At 58.9% G+C, this 17,935-nt stretch overlaps 2 protein-coding genes across 3 annotated transcripts in view; both read left to right on the forward strand.

Moving 5' to 3' along the window:
• NAV1 (neuron navigator 1) overlaps positions 1-3,342 on the forward strand; it is a 38,428-nt gene extending 35,086 nt beyond the window's left edge. For both annotated transcript variants that reach the window (XM_072356272.1, XM_072356271.1), the window contains one exon: positions 115-3,342. In XM_072356272.1, the coding sequence (XP_072212373.1) occupies positions 115-210 (96 nt within the window). In that variant the 3' untranslated portion in view covers positions 211-3,342. The remainder of the gene's footprint in view (positions 1-114) is intronic.
• A 1,302-nt stretch (positions 3,343-4,644) lies between these two features.
• SYT2 (synaptotagmin 2) lies at positions 4,645-16,863 on the forward strand. Its single transcript, XM_072356162.1, has 9 exons — positions 4,645-4,728; positions 12,291-12,473; positions 12,569-12,738; positions 13,112-13,228; positions 13,333-13,500; positions 13,611-13,778; positions 13,889-14,006; positions 14,425-14,558; positions 15,044-16,863. Exons 2-9 carry the CDS (start codon positions 12,308-12,310, stop codon positions 15,248-15,250), a joined length of 1,248 nt encoding a protein of 415 aa, XP_072212263.1. The 5' UTR covers positions 4,645-4,728; positions 12,291-12,307; the 3' UTR covers positions 15,251-16,863.
• Positions 16,864-17,935: the final 1,072 nt, after the last annotated feature.

Here is a 17,935-nt window from a genome sequence, read left to right on the forward strand (position 1 = left end):
TGGGAGGAAGGGTTTGCAACAGGCATTGCTTTACACTGTAGAAGAGCTTCCTGGGGTGGGCTCTTTGGGAGGGCAAGGAGATCTGGGCTGCATGCCATGCACTGCTCCCCACAGATGGCCATGCTGCTGAAGCTCCAGGAAGCTGCCAACTACATCGAGTCTCCGGACCGTGAGACCATGGTGGATCCCGACCTGCAATCGACTCTGTGAGGCACGGACATGCCGGCCCAGGTGCAGGGGGTGGCCATTGGGCTGCCCTCCTCCTCCTCCTCCTCCTTCTCTGGTAGCCTGGAGTGCAGGGCTGGGGCTGGCGAGTGAGCGGTGAGGAGCAGGACCCTGAGCAGCTCTGTGCAGCATGGGGAAGCTCAGCTCAGCCTTGGGAGAGTGCGAGGCTCTGTTTCTTCTCCCCCTCTTTGAGGGTAGGAGAATCCTGGTTTCTCTTGGTTTTTCTGTCTCTATTGCAAACTCGGGTTCTGGGGCTGGGGGTATTGCTGCAGCCAAGCCCCCGCTCCAGGGAGCTGCAGGATGGGCCCTGCGTGGGGCAGGGACCCCGTGGGAGCCCCCTGGGCCAGAGCTGGGGGGTAGGAGGAGTGTTTGGCTGTGTCTGTCTGCCTGTCCGGCACTGTGCTCCCACTGCTCTCTTTGTACATTCCTCATTTAACCTTGTTTGGCAGCCACTGCACCCAGGACAACCCAATAAACCCCGCTTTGGTTATTTTATTTTACTATCCCCCCCCCTTCCCCTTTTCTTTTGACCGAGTCCAGACTTTGTTTTGCTCCCTTTTTTTTGTTCTGGTTCTTTCTTTGCTCTCCTGGGTCTGAGCCCATGCTCCAGTGCCCATTGCTTCCCCAACTGAGCTTCTCTGCTTCCTTTTGGTTTCCTTTGCAGCTGTTGGTTCCACCACTTCCCCTCCTTCCGTCACACAACTGGTGCTCACTGGACAACCTCCAGTCCCCAAATCCACCTCTCCAGTTGCCTCATATCTCAGCTGGGATGGGTCTGGTGGTGATAGTGGGGTGCACCCGGAGTGCCCTTTTGCCTGGAGGCCCCTTCCCCAAAAGCACAAGGCAGAGTCCAGCCTTGGGCAAGGGGGTGTCATCGGACTGCCAAGGGACGGCACAGTGCCATGGGGTAAGGCATGACAACCTGCTCCCTGTCCCCTCTCTGCTGCCAGAGTGGGTGACATGGGAGGGGGCAGAGCCATGTCTGAGATTGTCCCCATGCCTCTGGCTCACCACTGCCCCATGGGGTTTCATGACCCCCCAAGCCCACCCCTTGCCCTGCAGCTGCATAGAGCCCTCTCAGCATGGGCTCTCCATACCCACACTGGTGCTCTGGGGACATTCAGCTGGGGCCACGTGTCCCCTTGGCCCTATGGTGCAATGTCACAGGCGCTGCTCCCTGCACTGCCTTAATCCCTGGGGGTAGGGGGCACGCAGGGCTGGAGGGGGGGTAGGTACAAGCACAGCCTGTACTTGCTGCCTCCAAAGCCAGTTGGGCTGGGACCGTGGTGCTGGTGCATTGCTGAGCACTGCCCCACTGGGGCGCTGCTGCCTTTGGTCCCTTTAGTGCCCTTCACTTCCCTACAGAAGGCACAGCGCCCTTTTGGGGAGCAGTTCCCCAGGGCTGCTCTGCCCCCCTCCCCACTGCCTTCAGGGACCCCTCCCCACCTCCCTGGGGCTCCATGTGCCCCCCGCTGCCCTCGGTGCTCTCCTGCCCGCGCAGCCCACCCGCCGCGCGTGCCCCATGGTGCTCACTTCTCCGTCTGTCCCACAGCCTCCCCGCTGCCAGCCCCCCTTCCACACAGGGCTGTCCCTCCCCACTCTGGCTTGGACGTTAGGGCTTTCCGTTTGCCTTCTCTTGTGTTGTCAGCTGAGGACTCGCTGTAAATAGATCCGTAGTCGAACGCCCTGCGTGAGTTGGCGGGGTCCGACCCTGCGCGTCTTTCTCCTTTTTTTGTACTCTGTGATAACTGTGCTGTGCTGACTTCTTTTCTGATTGTACCAGGTGTTGGCTCAGCAGCAGCTCGAGGTTGGGGACCTGAAATCCCCTCTCATCCCTCCTTGGGGCCCTATGCCCTGTGGATGGGTCCTAAGCACCTTTGGGTGCCTTGAGGAGCCCCGCAGTGCACAGCATTGGTGCAGCCTCACAGTGGGATTTCAGCCCCAGCACCACCACAGAGCCACCAAAATACCCAACAGACCCTCATGGGGTCACACACTGCAGTGTCCCCTTTTGTGACCCACGGGTTTGCCCCAAAACCTGCTGGTGGGGACCCCCAAACCCTGCGGGACAAACAGCACCTACAGCCAAGCTGTGGGTGGGGGAGGGTCCTAATGGGGGTCCCTCATCTGAAGGGGATTGATGTTGGTGGCTCCTGTTGGCATCCCCAAGCACGGTAGCATCCATGGGGGGTTGGGGACCAAGCATCCCCCCAGGGTGCCCACCCCCACAGGTCCAACAGTTGCACTGCCCACCCCCTCAGCTGTCTGTTGTCCCCATGGGGACACTGTGCTAAGGCTACCTGTACAGGGTGCTTGGGGATGAGGGGCCTGACCCCAGAGGTGCCTGCAGCCCCTTGGAGCACCAGGAGCCCCCAACCCCCCATCTTCGAGCTGCTGCCACCCAGTGGCCTGAACCTTACAGTTTTAGCTTTTTTCTATTAAAAAAAAACAAAACCAACAACAAACCAACCTTTTTTTAATTAAATAAAAGATGAAAAAGAAAAAAAAAAAGGACAAATCCCTGTTTTAGATGACCTGTGTAACTGACTGGGTTTTGTGTTTCTTAACTGCATGGTGTTCCTGCCGAGGGGTTTTATAGCACTTTTTAAATCTCTCTTTAAGATTTTGGTCCAGATTTCTACTGCTCTCTCTCTCTCTCTCTCTCTCCTGTCTGTCTTTGCTTTTTTTCCCCTCGCCTCCAAGTTTGTAAACTCGCTCCGTTTTATACCTGATGTGGAAACCCAGCCTCCCCCCCCCCCCTCCCCGTTGTACATAGCTGCGGGAACAATCAGAGGGAACAAACACCATCTGGACTCTGCCACCATTTGTCGTTTTTACTTCAAGAAAGTGACACAAGGAAGCCAGGAAAAGGCTTGAGGATATCGTTCCGAAGGACAGTAACCAACCCAGCCCTGCACCAAGTCAGCTCCTGCTGCCCACGCCGCCCGCACCACCCGGCATGTCTCTCTCGGTCGTCTGTCTCACACCACTGGGTTCAATAAAGTTATCTCCTGTACTGCCTGCCTCTGTGTCCTCTGTCATTGCACACGGTGCCTCCAGCCTAAGGGGGATGTAATGCTGTGCCTGGTTGGGGCTGCAGTTGCTCTGGGGAGCAGCTGAAGACCTGCAGGGAGGCTGCATGGTGCCCCCAGAGCTGTTTTCCACTCCAGAGTGTGGTGCCATTGAAGGAAAAATGCTCCTGAAGCTGTGAATTAACACCAGCACAGTGAGAATCCTAACGTGAGCTCTTCCTATTGGCTCCCAGGGCTGAGCACAGGGATGGAAACAACCAGCTCCCATCCTACACCAGCAACTATGGGGTGGGTCTGGGGCCCCTCATCCCCAGAGCACCCCATACAGCATATCTGTGGGATACTGCTGAACTGGGTATAGGTGCATCACTACCCCATACAGCTACAGCAGTGACCATAGGAGACCACCGTGCCCACTCCAAGTGCAGCTGCACCCAGTTATGGGTATGTAATGCTGCAATGTGATGGGAAGCACAGCAACGATAGCAGGGCGGCAAAGTCCTGGGCTACAGCAAACGAGGATAAGCCCAAATGCAGCAACCACAGACACAGAAACAAGAGAAGGAAAAAAACTGCTTACTTTTAGAAGACCTCCAATAGGCAGAGATCTCCAACATGATGCTCTCACCTCCACTGCTAGCTCTTAAATGAGGGCTGGGATGGGGTGGATCCTGGCTCCACCCCTTCCATCACTCAGGTCCATTGCACACACCTGAGCTCCCCAGCCTTCTCACCAGGGGCTCCATCACTACTCCATTTCCACTACAGGGTATGACAGCACGTGGTAGGGGTGTTACACCACCCCCCATAGGTATGACAGCACCCATGGGGTGCTGCAGCACCCAGTATGTGCACACCATCAACCCACATACGTACGGTGGCACCTATGGGGTACTGCAGCGTGTGGTGTGTGGATGCTGCAGTACCACAGCTCCATACAGGGACAGCAACACCTATAGGATACTGCACTACTAAGTCGAGTAGTGCCCCATACGGGTAAATAATCACCCTGTATAGGTACAGCAGCACCCATTTATAGGTACCCCACCAGCCCATAGGGACCGCAGCGCTGCCTGTAGTTACATCATCATCCCGTATAGGTACACCACCACCTGCTCCCAAGGTGACCCCAACCTTACAGCCCTCCATGTCCCCTCGGAGCTGCAGGGAAGGGCTTCTGGCTGCAACCGGCACAGGCGGAGCTCCGGGGGGAGGCAGCCCCCAACGCGACCCCCGGCGATGGCTGCGGGGTCCCCGCGCTGAGCACATCGCTGGGGGCGGGGCGAAGGGAGGGGGCGGGGCGGACTGCGGAGAGTGGGCGGGGCTTGTTAAGGAGGAGGCGTGGCTTGCTGGCAGTGGGCGGGGCTACGCGGAGCCGCTGCACGCGAGCCCGGAGGGGCCGGTGCTGCCGCAGCGCCCGCGCCCGTCCCGCAGCAGTCCCGCACCGCACCGCACTCCGCCGCAGCGCAGGGTAAGTTCGCGATCGCCGAAGTTTCTCTCCGGAGCTCCCCGGGTGCCGCAGAGGTGCCGGGATCTGCGGGACGGGGCTGCCCGCTCCCCCGGTGATCCGTCCCCGGGTGTGTGCGGGTGGCAGCGCTGTTCCCCGGTGCCGGTGCGGGGGTTGTGCGGGATCCCGGGGACACGAGGCGGCTGCGGGCTCTGGGCGCTGCCCGGTGCCAGGGGCTGCCCGTGGGGCAACATGCCCTCGGTTCCTCCGTCTGCGGGGGTGACGGCTGCGGGATCCCCCCCCAAATGCGAGACCCCCCTCCGGATGCGGGGAACCCCCTGGGATTCGGGACGCCCCCCGGGTTTCAGGACGCCTCGGCCCACCGACGACTCTCAGCCTCGCACCCACGCGCGTTCGCGGCCGGGGGTGCCCTTGGAATCCCGGCGCTGAGAGGCGGCCGGGGGTTCCCCATCCCCGCAGCTGCAGCCGCGGTGCGGTGAGGTGCGGGGAAGCGGCGGCAGCATCGCGGCTCCGGGCCGGCAGCTCGCGGGGCTCTCCGCCGCGTCCTGGACCGCGGCCAGCTCTGCCGGTCCCTTCGCGGGGCTGCAGCATCCTTCCACGCTCCTCCTGCACGCGGGGTGCGGCGGTGCGGGGCGGCAGCGCTGGACTGACTACCCGGAGCCGTGTGCCCGCATCCCGCCCGCAGCCTACTTTCAGAGGAGCAGCAGCGATCCCAAAAGAGCTCTGCCAATTGCACAGGGGGAAGGCAGCCGGACAAGGTGACTGTGTCATGCGTTGCTCGGTGGTCCCCAACTGCACCCCGAGCTTTGGCACCTCCGTGTGTGTCCCTCTGCACTGAATGCGCCTTTGGTGCAGCACTGGGATGTCACCCACCCTGGGATCTCAACCACCCTGGATGTCACCCCCCCTCCCCATGTTAACACCCACACTGGGATGTCACCACTGCAGGCTGCCCAGGGGCTCCTCACCCGCCCCTCTGCAGCAGCAAAACTTCTGCCTGATGGTGCACTCAGGTGCTGCTGCAGATCTTCCTCTCTGTGCTCGCTGTATGGGAGCGCAATGACCGGCAGGCGTCGTCTCCTGCCTGCTGCATTATTCCTCGCTAGTGCAGCACCTCGGCCACGCTGCCGTGGGCCCTGCGGGATGCCCGGAGCTCTCACCTCACCGCGGGGGTCAGTGCTCATAGCCGGAGGCTGCTGCAGAGAAGCAGAGCGGCTTTGCTGGGTCGCAGCGCTGGGGGAGCGTGGGGTGCTGACAGAGGGGATGCACCCAAGGTCATTGAGCAGTGGGACATGAGTGACTCTGCTCGGGTACGGCACAAATCCATCGGGCACCCCAACAGCCCCATGTCCCTCTAGGAATGATGCTCTGCCTGCTTCTTGCAGGTGGTGAAGCACAGGGGTTGATCTGACCTTGTCCCCAGTCACCTGTACATCTCCGGCCCCTGCATCAGGCAGTGGGATCTCCTTGCTGGGGGATCCTGGACCCCATCCCCTGTAAGGCAGGATTGCATTTCTCCCCCTGCATTATCCCAGCAGTATCAGTGTGCTAATGTCCCCCACACTGCACCACACCGCCTCGGGCAGCCCTGGCTCTGCACCCTCTGCCCGATGCCATGGTGGGAGGGGAACAGGAAAACACAGACAGACCCTCTCACCTCCCCCAGCAGCTCACTGGGTGCCGCAGTGCTCACTCCTGGGGGAGCAGCTCCCTGCTTCTGGAGCCCACGGGATGCTGATGGAGGGGCACTGAAGTGCAGAGGGCTCCTGCAGGGTGGCAGCGGGTGCTGCTCTCTCTGCTCACGGTGCTGCTGGCAAAGGCCCAGTTCCCGGCGCCAGATGACTGCGGTTCCTAATTATTGCTTGAGTTTCTGCTCCTCCTGCCTGCGCAGGGAGGTGGGGTGTCCTCGAGCAAGATCAGTACCCAAAGCAAATAGACGAGACCGAGTGCCCACTGCTTTCCAACCCTGGTGTTGTTTTCTTTTCATCCCTAACCCCAGCAGCAGAGCTCGGTGTTGTCCTGCTGTGCTCTGCATGTCCCCATGCCTGGAGCTCTGAGGCTGTCCATGCGCTTTGCCCTTGGCTGCAGATGGTTCTGCCTGCTGGGGTGGGGGCCCTGCTGCTCCCCCCTCACCCCCACCTGAGCACAGATCCCACAAGAGCCCGCATTGCCCAAAGTGCTCTTTGATTATTAGCCCTAATAATTGTGTTATCGCATCGGCTGAGATGTTTCAGATGCCAAAGCTAATTTTGCTCTTCATGCCTTCCTTCATCGGTAATGGGATTTTGATAACATCGCGCGTCCAGAGGTATTGGATCAACTCAGCATAATTCCCCATTTATTAATTAAACCATAAATTAGGCAGTGTGTGGCTGGAATTTAAGATGCCCTGCACTGGTGCCACCCACTGCCTGCACTCACCCAACTGAGCAGCCCCAAAACATGGGATGTGAATCCCCCAGATGTTGGCTGCATTGCTGCCAGATGGGGTCATCCCACAGGGTGCAGGCAGGGGCTGTCCCTGTCCTGTGGGGTGCTTCCATGGGATGTGCCCATGCTGCAGCCCCTGTGCTGGAACTGCTCTGGACTGTGTTGAATTGCTGTGGTATGTGATGCATGTGGCCATCCTGCATTCTGCACCAAACTGGCACTGCTGAATGCAGGCAGTGCTGCATCCACAGCCCTGCACAGAAGGGGCTCCTGGCTTTGCGGTGTTTTGCACAGCTCACGTCTTAAGGAAAGCTTGTGGATTCTGCTTAAAGGCATCTTTTCAGGTGGTCCTTGCTCCTCTGCTCCTCCTCAAAGGTTGCAGCAGAGCAGGGCTGGTGCATTGCTGGGAGATGGGAGAGAGTGGCTGGTGCTGGTAGGAGGTGCAGTCCTGATGCCGTGCTCGGGGACATCTGTCCCATAGAGGGCTGGAGATGGTGCATGGCTGTCTCATTTACGGGGGCTGTGGTCAGCCCTGGTGCCATGGGGTGGGTGTGTGGGTGCTGCAGGGGCTGCAGGAACCATTCTGGTGGTTGGAGCGATGGCAGCATCTGAGCTGAGTTCAGTGCATGGTGACACTATGGGGACATGGGCTGTGACTAAAGGTGTCTGGGGCAGGAGAACTGGCACCACAGTGAGCCCTATTTGCTTGTGCTGCTCCTCCCGGATGCGCGGTGTGTGCCTCAAATCTCTGGGAGCATTGCAGGGCTGCAGCTTGGGCTGCAGAGGGCCTGGAGCTGCATGGCTCCCCTGCAGCTTTCATCCATCTGCACAGCCAGACAGATGTGGGGGACTCAGATCCCAGGTTTGCTGGGAGCAAACGAGGTGTGCAGGGGCTGCCAGCACTGTGCCATCACTCTCCTTCCTCCAAACCAAAATCGATGCGGCTCGACTCCGTGCTCCTGCCTCAGCTCCTGGCTCTGCCCCAGGAGCCATTGTCTGCTTTCTCCTCCTATTGATCAGGAGACACCGCAGCACCATGGCACAGCACGGAGCGTCCCGGCGTGGGCAGAGCAGTGCCAACACGGCCACACCACGCCTTCGTGGTGCCAACCTGGTGAGCAGCCGGCTGCTTGGGATGGCTCTGCCCCAGCGCCTTCTGTTGCCCTATTTAGTGCAGCCAGCATGGCGTGGGGGGAGCGGGCTGGGATGGGCAGCACCTGTCAGCAGTTTATGGAGGGTCGGTGGTGGTTGCAGCTCTCCGTGGTGTCATTGCGTGGGGGCTGCGAGCACTGCAAAAATGCATGAGCCAAAAGTTCTCTGCAGCACAGGGCCGTGTCTGTGCTGCTGCACCAGGAGGGCTGCTCCCAGCGCCCCTTGGCCTTTGCAGGTGCCTCAGAGCCATCTCTGCTTTGCTTCCCTGCTAATTAGCCATGGAGTTGCCTTCTGTGGGGTCTCCAAAGCGCTGAGGAGAACAAATGCTTTAACAGGGCTGGGGAAAAGCAGCTGCTGTGTGTTCACTGATGGCACTGCAGCAGCTCCAAGGAGTGCTGTCTGCAGCCCAAACTGCGTCCCACTAGGCAGGGGACAGCTGGGACCCGAACCCTGTAGGGACAGTGGGGAGAGCCCTGGGATGCACCACGCACAGCTCAGAGCTAACTGCTTTGGAACCGTGCACTCACCCACCAACTGTTTTTACCCCCTTTATACTTTGGGGCTCCCATTCCCACAGCATTCCAAGCCCCTTCCCTCGGGCTCAGCGTGGGCTGGGGCTGTGGGGCGGGATCGTCCCCTCCAGCTCTGTGCATCCATCGACCTTCAGCTGCTCCGACTGTGTGTGCTGTGCTGACGGGAGCTGCAGCAGCGCCGAGCGGAGAGAGCAGCGCGTTCTGCCTGGGGAACGTCCTGAGCCATTAATCTGATGGCCAAATGATGGATGAAGGCTACCTTTAAGACTGTATTTAACTGCTCTGCATCTCCAGGCTCTGCTTTCAATAATGCCGAGGCTGTGACGGAGGGGCAGGTCCTTGTTCGAAGCGGCACCTCCAGCACAGTCGCTCCCTGCGTGGGATTGTGCCGCATCTCAGCTGGGATCGGTGTCGAGAGCCCCAGCAGAGCCCTCTGCAGCTCACTCCGTCCCCTGCCCACCCTTCTCCCCCCCATCCCGACCTCATGACACTCCTCATTGTTTGCACTGTGCCTCAGTTTCCCTCTGTGGGATGTGCTGTCTGGGTGGACCGCATCTTTGGGTCACCCTGGGACAAGGCAGAGCCTCTGCGTGAACCCGAGTGCGGCGAATCGCAGCTCCTGCAGCCGCCTATCCAGGCGTGCCGCCCCTAATTGCTGCCTCAGCTTCATTAATCACGATTAGCCGCTGCTTTCTGCCCTTCCTTTTGTCCCATCGCCTCTCCTTGGTTCTTATCCCTGTGGTCCCAGGCAGTCCCTACTTCTTGCCCATGCACCTTGCTTTGCCTTGGGAAGCTGCAATAGGGACAGCTGCAGCCCCATCCCTCTTTTGGTCCATATATCATATATCCCCATCCCTCCCACTCCATATATCCCCTGCCAAGGGCAGTGGGGACTGTGGTGCTGCTGTGCCTGTGGGCCGTTGCACAGGGAAAGCCCCGGTCCCCTTTTTTCTCGCGGGGGGGGGCTCTGTGGATTGAAGCCTTGTGCAAGAATGGGAGGGATTTCCCTGAGCCCAAACTGCAGCTGGATGCAGGACTGTGCTTCCCCAGTGTCAGCATGGGGGAATCCCGGGAGGATCTCCATGGGGGTTGGAAGGGTGGGGGTGAGAGCCCCAAAGTGCTGCTGGTGCTGTACCCCCATTTGCTCTTGGGCCAAGGGAGAGGGGTGATGGGTGCAAATGGAATGCACAGGGGACACAGCAGCAGGGGGTTAAGGGAGCTGCTTCCCCTGACCTCCCCCCAGCAGCAGCTTTCCCTCGAATGGACAGAAAACAGGAAGAAAAAAATATGCAAGAGAAAAAAACAACAAGCAACACGCAGACCTGAGCCCTGCAGCGCTGCATTGCAGTGCCTTTGCTGCACCTGCACTGCACTGCACTGCACTGCACAGGGAGGGGACACTATGGGGGTGTCCCAGGGCTCATGGTGTGAAAAGGTGATGGAAAATGTCATCCCTGGGGCTGTGCTGAGTCCCCCTCTGTGGGGCTGAGTGGAGCCCAGGGGCTGCCCCCCCCCCCCCCTCCTCAGCCTGTGCCTCAGTTTCCCACCCAGCACCACTGGGAGCAATTAGTGCTGCTAATGAGTGACCCTAACTTAGGGGGTGCTGGGATGCAGGAGCCCCACAGCTCTGACCCTGGAGCTCTGCAGCCACTTTCTCCTTAAGTAAATGAGTGACGTAGGCAAGAAGGTACAAAGCAGAGAAGTGCAAAAAACAATGCTGTGCACCAACCCCTCCAAGCAGGGTGTGCACACGTGTGCAAGCATGGTCAGCAAACAGCTGTGCATACACATGCGCTTAAACACAGAGCATGTGCACACACTCATATGCTGGCTGCAGTGCTGCAGATGTGCACACAGATGTGAGTACCATGCACACCCATGTGCAAAAGCACTCAGCAGAGCTGCATACGTGCACATTTTCACACTCTGAAATGGCCATGAGCAGATGTGCACACAAGGTCACTCACCTGTGCAGGAACACACACACAGCCTTGCATGCACACAAGCAGCTCGGTGCATGCAGACACGCTTGCACGGTGCACAAGGATTTACACACCCCTATGCACAGCCATACTCCTTGACATTGCACACACACATGCATGCAGGTGCAGGCTTCTTCTCCTCCTCCTCCTCCCACTCAGCTGCACTTCCTCACATCGTGCTGCAGCACCCAGGGCTGTGGCTTTGCAGGAAGGACAGATGGACGGATGGGTGGCACTGATGGGTGCAGTGAGGGAAGGGCTGTTCACCCCCGGATCCTCACCTCTCTGACATGGTTTCTGCGGTATCCATAACAGATGGGCAGAAATGGGCTCATCAGCAGTTTGGAGAGAAAGTCATCCTGCAGAGAGCAGAGTGGGGCTGCTGCTGTGGGACCACTAAGGGAGGGGAAGGGACTGGGGCTGAGTGGGAGCTCCTGAGCTGGGCAGGTCCTGGTGCAGCTCCAAGGGCAGAGCTGGGGGCTGCAGGCAGTGCTCAGAGCCTCAGGCAGGGCTTGGTGCAAGCAGGGCTCGTTGCAGGCGTTGCTCAGAGCTGCAGGCATTGCTCAGAGCTTCAGGCATCTCTCAGAGCTGCAGGCAGGGCTTGCAGCAGACATTGCTCATTGCAGGCATTGCTCCAAGCTGCAGGCAGGGCTGGTGCCAGCCCCGCTCAGCATTCAGGGCTGGTGAGCATCTCCTCCTGCAGTCCTGGGCTTTAAGTTCCCCAAAACGGCACCAGCAGCCTGAAAACTTCAACCCTGCCTTTGGGTTCTGTGGTTTCTCAACAGAGAATCAATAATGAAGCAGTGACCTCAGTGCTGGCTGCAGCAGGGATGGAAGTGATCAGTTTGGGCTGTTTTGGCGCTTTCTGAGGGGCTGCCTTAGTTGGGGTGGGTGGGACAAACCCCCCCTGCTCACTTCTCTATAACTCTGGAGTTATGGAGGCCACCTGGGTTGGGTCCTGGTGCCCTTAGCATTGCTTTTGTTGCAGAATTGAGTGTCACATCTGCACCCCTTGGACTGGCTGTCCCCATTCTTGGGGGCTGCTCCGGAGCCTGAGGGGCTGGAAGGTGACAGGAGCAGCTGAGACACAGTGCTGAGCTGGAATGGGAGCTGCAGGCTGGGGGCATCAGGGAGGAACTCGTGGCCTTCATTTGCTGCTGGAGGCTTAACTCTGCACTTTGTGTGCTGTGATGTAATCAGGGACCGATGGAGCAGCCCCACCACAGGGCCCATAGGAAGACACTGAGTCCATCAAGGGGATGTCTCCAGTGGGAGAGGGCACAGGGATGCATGGGTCATCTCAACCCCATTTGGGTTGGAAGTGCCTCCATGGCCCTGCTGGATGGCACCAGCATTGGGAGCTCCTGCAGGGGGTTTCCAGGGGTTCTGGAGGTGTCAAAGGCCAGGAAACATGGCTGCTTGGGGTCACAGGAACAGTGGGGACCAAGGGACCTGTGTTGTGTTGCAGAGTTCCCCAGTCCCACCATGACATTCAAGCAAGCATCCATGATGGCCCCGGAGGCCACGGCCACCACGATGCCCATGGCCACCATGGAGAATTCCACTGAGACTGCAGGGCCAGGAGAGAGCAAGGAGGACATGTTTGCCAAGCTGAGGGAGAAGTTCATGAATGAGCTCAACAAGATCCCCTGTGAGTGGCTGCCCCTCCTCTTGGGACCCCTTCCCCACATCCCTGCAGGGTGTGGGGTGGTGGGGCCGGATGGGGCTGAACTGTTGTCCCTGCAGTGCCACCCTGGGCCCTCATCGCCATCGCGGTGGTTGCTGGCCTCCTCCTCCTCACCTGCTGCTTCTGCATCTGCAAGAAATGCTGCTGCAAGAAGAAGAAGAACAAGAAGGAGAAGGGCAAAGGCATGAAGAATGCCATGAACATGAAGGACATGAAGTCGGGCAACCAGGTGATTTCCTTTGGGGTGCTGCCAAGGGTCTGCTGGTTTGTAGTCCCCAGGGTTTGGGGGTCTCCAGGTGGATAGTGCTGTGCAGGGCAGAGCTGGGACCATGTCCACACTATGGGGACCAGGAGGGGATGAGGGAAGGAGGTTTCTTGGGATTAGTGGGGTGTGATGATGCAGCTCATCTCCCCACCTGTATGCTGCAGCAAGGGGGTTCCTTTGTGATTCCCAAATCTTAAGGGATGCTATGTCCCAGGGGATCAATGGGGCCATACAAACCCCCAGCTCCCTGTCTTGCCCTGGGTCCCTCCCCAGTGCTGTCCATAACATCACTCTTTTCCCTTGTGCTGCTCTCCCTGGCTGCTGCTCCGGCCACCAGGACGATGACGATGCAGAGACAGGACTGACAGAAGGGGAAGGTGAAGAAGAGGAGAAGGAGCCAGAGAACTTGGGCAAGCTGCAGTTCTCACTAGATTATGATTTCCAGGCAAACCAGGTGCTGGAGGGGCTGGGGTTTGCCCAGGGGGTGCATCTGGGGAGGAGAAATGTCTAAGTTGGAGCTGGGAGCCTGTTGTGCTTAAGTCACTCTGTCCCCTCCAGTTGACAGTGGGGATCCTCCAAGCAGCTGAACTGCCAGCTTTGGACATGGGTGGCACCTCAGACCCCTACGTCAAGGTGTTCCTGCTCCCCGACAAGAAGAAGAAGTATGAGACAAAGGTGCAGAAGAAGACACTCAACCCTGCCTTCAATGAGACCTTCACCTTCAAGGTGAGGACACTGTCTATCCCCAGCCTCAGACTGATCCCTCAGCTGGGCCTTGCTGGGTGGCTGAAGGCTCCTTGGGGCTCACTGTCACGCGGTGGCTCTTCCCTGTGCAGGTCCCTTACCAAGAGCTGGGTGGGAAGACGCTGGTGATGGCCATCTATGACTTCGATCGCTTCTCCAAGCACGACATCATTGGTGAGGTGAAGGTGCCCATGAACACGGTGGATCTGGGCCAACCCATCGAGGAGTGGCGGGACCTGCAGAGCGGTGAGAAGGAAGAGGTGAGAGCTGAGACGTGGAATGGCCCCGCAGCACTTGGGATGGACCCATCTCAGTCCTATGAGCCGGGTCTGACCCACTTCCTCCTTTTTGCCAATGCTCCTCTTGGCAGCCAGAGAAGCTCGGAGACATCTGCATCTCCCTTCGGTACGTGCCCACAGCCGGCAAGCTCACCGTCTGCATCCTGGAGGCCAAGAACCTGAAGAAGATGGATGTTGGGGGCCTCTCAGGTGGGTGCTGCTCGGGGGCATCATCCTGCTGACCCATCCCAGTGCTCTCAGTGTCCTTTGTTGGAAGCAGCTCAAAGTTGGGCTGTAGGGATGATGAGCCCCCCGCCCCTTGGGAAGGGTAGAGTTTGGTGCTTGGAGCATGACAAGGTTTGGTTTCATTGCTGGCTTCTCCTGCTCCAGCAATGGGGCATCTGCTGTTCCCTCTGCACTGCCCTCTACACAGCCCAGCTCCTGCCCCCAGGCAGGGCAGCTCCATCCCTTGCCCAGCAACTCCCTACATTGGAAATATTTTGGCGTTGGCTTCCATCCACAAACCTCTGAACTCCTCTCCTCACCGTGTCCCCATCTTGGGCTGAGATCTGCCCTGGGGTGTCCCGTGGGTGTCCCAGCCCTGCCTGATGCATCCCCATCCCCCCAGATCCCTACGTGAAGATCCACCTGCTGCAGAACGGGAAGAGGTTGAAGAAGAAGAAGACCACAGTTAAGAAGAAGACCTTAAACCCTTACTTCAATGAGTCCTTCAGCTTCGAGATCCCCTTTGAGCAGATACAGGTTGGTGTGCTGACATCCTTGGGGACATCTGGGCAGGGAGGATGTTCCAGCAGCTGAGGTCACCTGCTAAGTTCCTGGTCCATCTGAAACCCAATCCCTGAGCCTGGTCTGGAGATGCACCTTCAAACCCAGCTCATGTCAGGGATGGGACTTTCATAGAATCATCCAGTCATTTATGTTGGAAAAGACCTTGAAGTTGATCAAGTCCAACTGCACCCCATCCCCACCATGCCCCCTAACCACTTCTCTCAGTGCCACATCTACCCGTTCCTCTGCTCCTGGCCCTGTAGTACTCACCCCAGGTGCGGAAAGGGTGGCCATATGAGGATGAGTGGAGTCCCCACTGTGACCCTGTGTCTGTGTGGAATGGATTGGTGGAAGGATGGGGGGGGCTCTGCCCCAAAAGAGGCCACGGTGGGGCTCAGCCCTGCGTTATCCCTGGGGCTCTGCCTTTCTGCCCCTCTAACGACAGCTTCCTCCTCCAGAAAGTGCAGGTGGTCATCACGGTGCTGGACTATGACAAGCTGGGCAAGAACGAAGCCATAGGCAAGATCTTCACGGGCTTCAACTCCACGGGCACAGAGCTGCGGCACTGGTCTGACATGCTGGCCAACCCGCGACGGCCCATCGCCCAGTGGCACTCATTGAAGCCAGAGGAAGAAGTGGATGCAGCTCTTGGGAAGAGCAAATAGAAGATCATCAGCCGGCGCGGCGGACATTGAAAGCAACCCAGAGCTATTGATACCTCAGTTACGCAACCTTTGGTTTGGTTTCTTTTCTGTTGTCGTTGTTCTGTTTTAAGCTGAAATACCCTTTGACGGCTGTGGAGGGGTTTCCTGACAGTCCCAATAGCTTCCAGGGGAAGAGGTTCAAGACTCGGATGGTTCTTTTCATTCTCCAGCATCGCTCCCTCTGGCTGCATGTCCCATCCCCTCCACCCCCCCATCCCTCATTGGTGCCGCATCACCGACCCACGGCCTCACAGCCTCCGTTCTGCCCACGGGGATCACTGAGCATCGCTGCATGGAGGTGCCACCGGAGTGGGAAGACCACACTCACTGTGCTTGCTTGGGGCTCCAGCACCAGCGCAGACATCCATGACCTCTGCGGGACACCTGGCTGCCTCCCCACTCCTGCTGTGCCTCCCGTGGGGTGAGAACGCAGCGCTGGGCTGCTCCAGCTTTGGCTGCTGCTGGGGAGAGGAGTGCAGGGATGGAGGAGCTGTGCTGCAGGAGCTGGGGGGATGCAGGAGGAGCACACGGATGGAGAGCTTGGAGGAGATGCACCACAGGGATGCAGTGTGGGCCAACACTGTGGTGCCAACAGAGGCTGAGCCGCGGAGCTGTGCGCTTCCCATCGCGCTTGGAGCTGCTGTTTGCCTCCTGATGATACTGTATAGAAACCCATCGCTCCAGATGCTTCCCTGCTGCTGCTTCACATGGAGAAGTCTCTGAGTGCTGGAGGAGCTGCTGTGGGACCCATTGCCATCCCCACGGCTGAGCCCCATTGTGGGCATCCAGCACAGCCCAGGTGGGGCTCTGGCAACTCCGACGCTATGACCGCATCCCACCATTGGGGGTCTGCATCCCCCCATTCCCCACGGGCTGCTGCTCCCCAGGAGCTGACTGCTGTCACACCCACCCCTTCCCACTCCTGCTGGGTGGAATAAGCCATATTCCTATTGCTGGCAGCGGCGCTGGTTGGGTAAGAACTCTGGGCTCTCTGGATCCAAGCCCCTGAGCTGGGAAGCTGATGGTGCTGCCCAGGTCAGCCCAGTCCTTACTGGGGCACAATGTGTCCCCATGTCCCTGTGCAGATCTCCCCAGCAGCTTTGTGCTTGCTGCTTTGCTTTGCTTTCCTGCACCCTGGCTCTTGTGACAAAGGTCCTGGTGGGAGGAGCTCCTTGGAATGTCCTCAGCAAGCAGAGTTTGGCACTGTTAGGCCATGAAAGCAACTGGCATTTGGGCAAGCAGGCTTGCAGCAGAGAAGCAGATCTTCAGGGTGCAGTGTGGAAACCCCAGGCACTGGGATGCTGCCAGTGGTCTACACATGGTGTCTTAATGTCAGCACCTTGGGATGATGTGCCAAAGCTGAGCTCCCCCTGGGGCCATTGGATGCTTCATTCCGGGGGGCACTGCCTCCCTCCACCCCCCAAGTGGAGTCAGGGAACTCAGTGGTGAGGGACAGTGCAGCTCCAGGGGTGCAGCCCCTGCCCCAAAGGAGGCACACCTCCATCCTTGGTATGGTTCAGGGCTCAGAGGAGCTCATGCTGTGCACACCCACTCACACCCGCACCCACTGTGCACCCCCTTCCCCCCCCCCCCCCCCCCCATCCCTGCTGCACTTTGCAATTTCCATTTGGACTCTTTATGCCTCGGGGATGGGGTGGGGGGAACTTTAATACATGATACGTCTTTCGTTCTTTTTAATTTGAATAATAATAATAAAAAGGGACAAACCACCGACCTACAAAAGCCATCTGCGCTGCCTCTGACCCCCCAGCTGTGTGTAGGTATCTGTATGGAGGCGTCCATTGCTGTACAAACCAAGAGCAGTGCATGAGCCCCGCAGCATGGCCCGGCCGTGCCCGAGCAGAGCAATGCGGGCGACGGACAAAACTCATTGCCTGAGTGCCCTCCCCTCCCATCCCCATCCAAAAAGATGAGATAAAACAAAACAAAATCGCTCAAAAAGAAGAAAATTGGCCAAGAAGCACCGCATGCCTGCAGTCCGCGGAGGGCGAGCGCTGCCAGCACGGCCGTGCCCTCCTCCATGTGAGTCTCTCGTCCCCGTGTTCGTCGCGTTTGATCCCATCGTGGCTTCGGTGTTTTGTGTCGCGTTGGTGCGTTTCACATCACTGCAACTTTAGAAGCCATATCAGACCGCAGCGCTCCGGGGGTCCCGTGTGGCCGCCGCTCCCCCCCCCACCCCCCCCACCCCCCGTCTGCGGAGCTCAGAGATGCGCAGGGGGCGGGCGGTGAAAGCGGGGGTGTCCCACGGTGACATCGGTGCTGTGGAACAGTTGGAGATGGTGGGAGGGCGTTGGGGGGCAGTTCTGGGGCTCTGCTGTGTCTGTCTGGGGGCTGCTCCTTCCTCTTCCTCTTCCCTTCCCCTCCTCCTCCCTTCCCTTCTTCTCCTCCTCCTCTCTCTTCTCTTTCCTTCTCCCTCTCGCAGTGACACCAGCGCCATCCTCCTGGGGACAGAAGTGAGGCCACACAGCTTTGCTTTCGTGCCCCATCACCGTGAGGAGGAAGTCCCCATCCCCATTTCTATCCCCATCCCCATCCCCATCCCTATCCCCATCCCTATCCCTATCCCCATCCCCATTCCTATCCCCATCCCTATCCCCATCCCTATCCCTATCCCTATCCCTATCC

Source organism: Excalfactoria chinensis, chromosome 23, assembly GCF_039878825.1.
Source record: "Excalfactoria chinensis isolate bCotChi1 chromosome 23, bCotChi1.hap2, whole genome shotgun sequence".
Lineage (NCBI taxonomy): Eukaryota > Metazoa > Chordata > Aves > Galliformes > Phasianidae > Excalfactoria > Excalfactoria chinensis.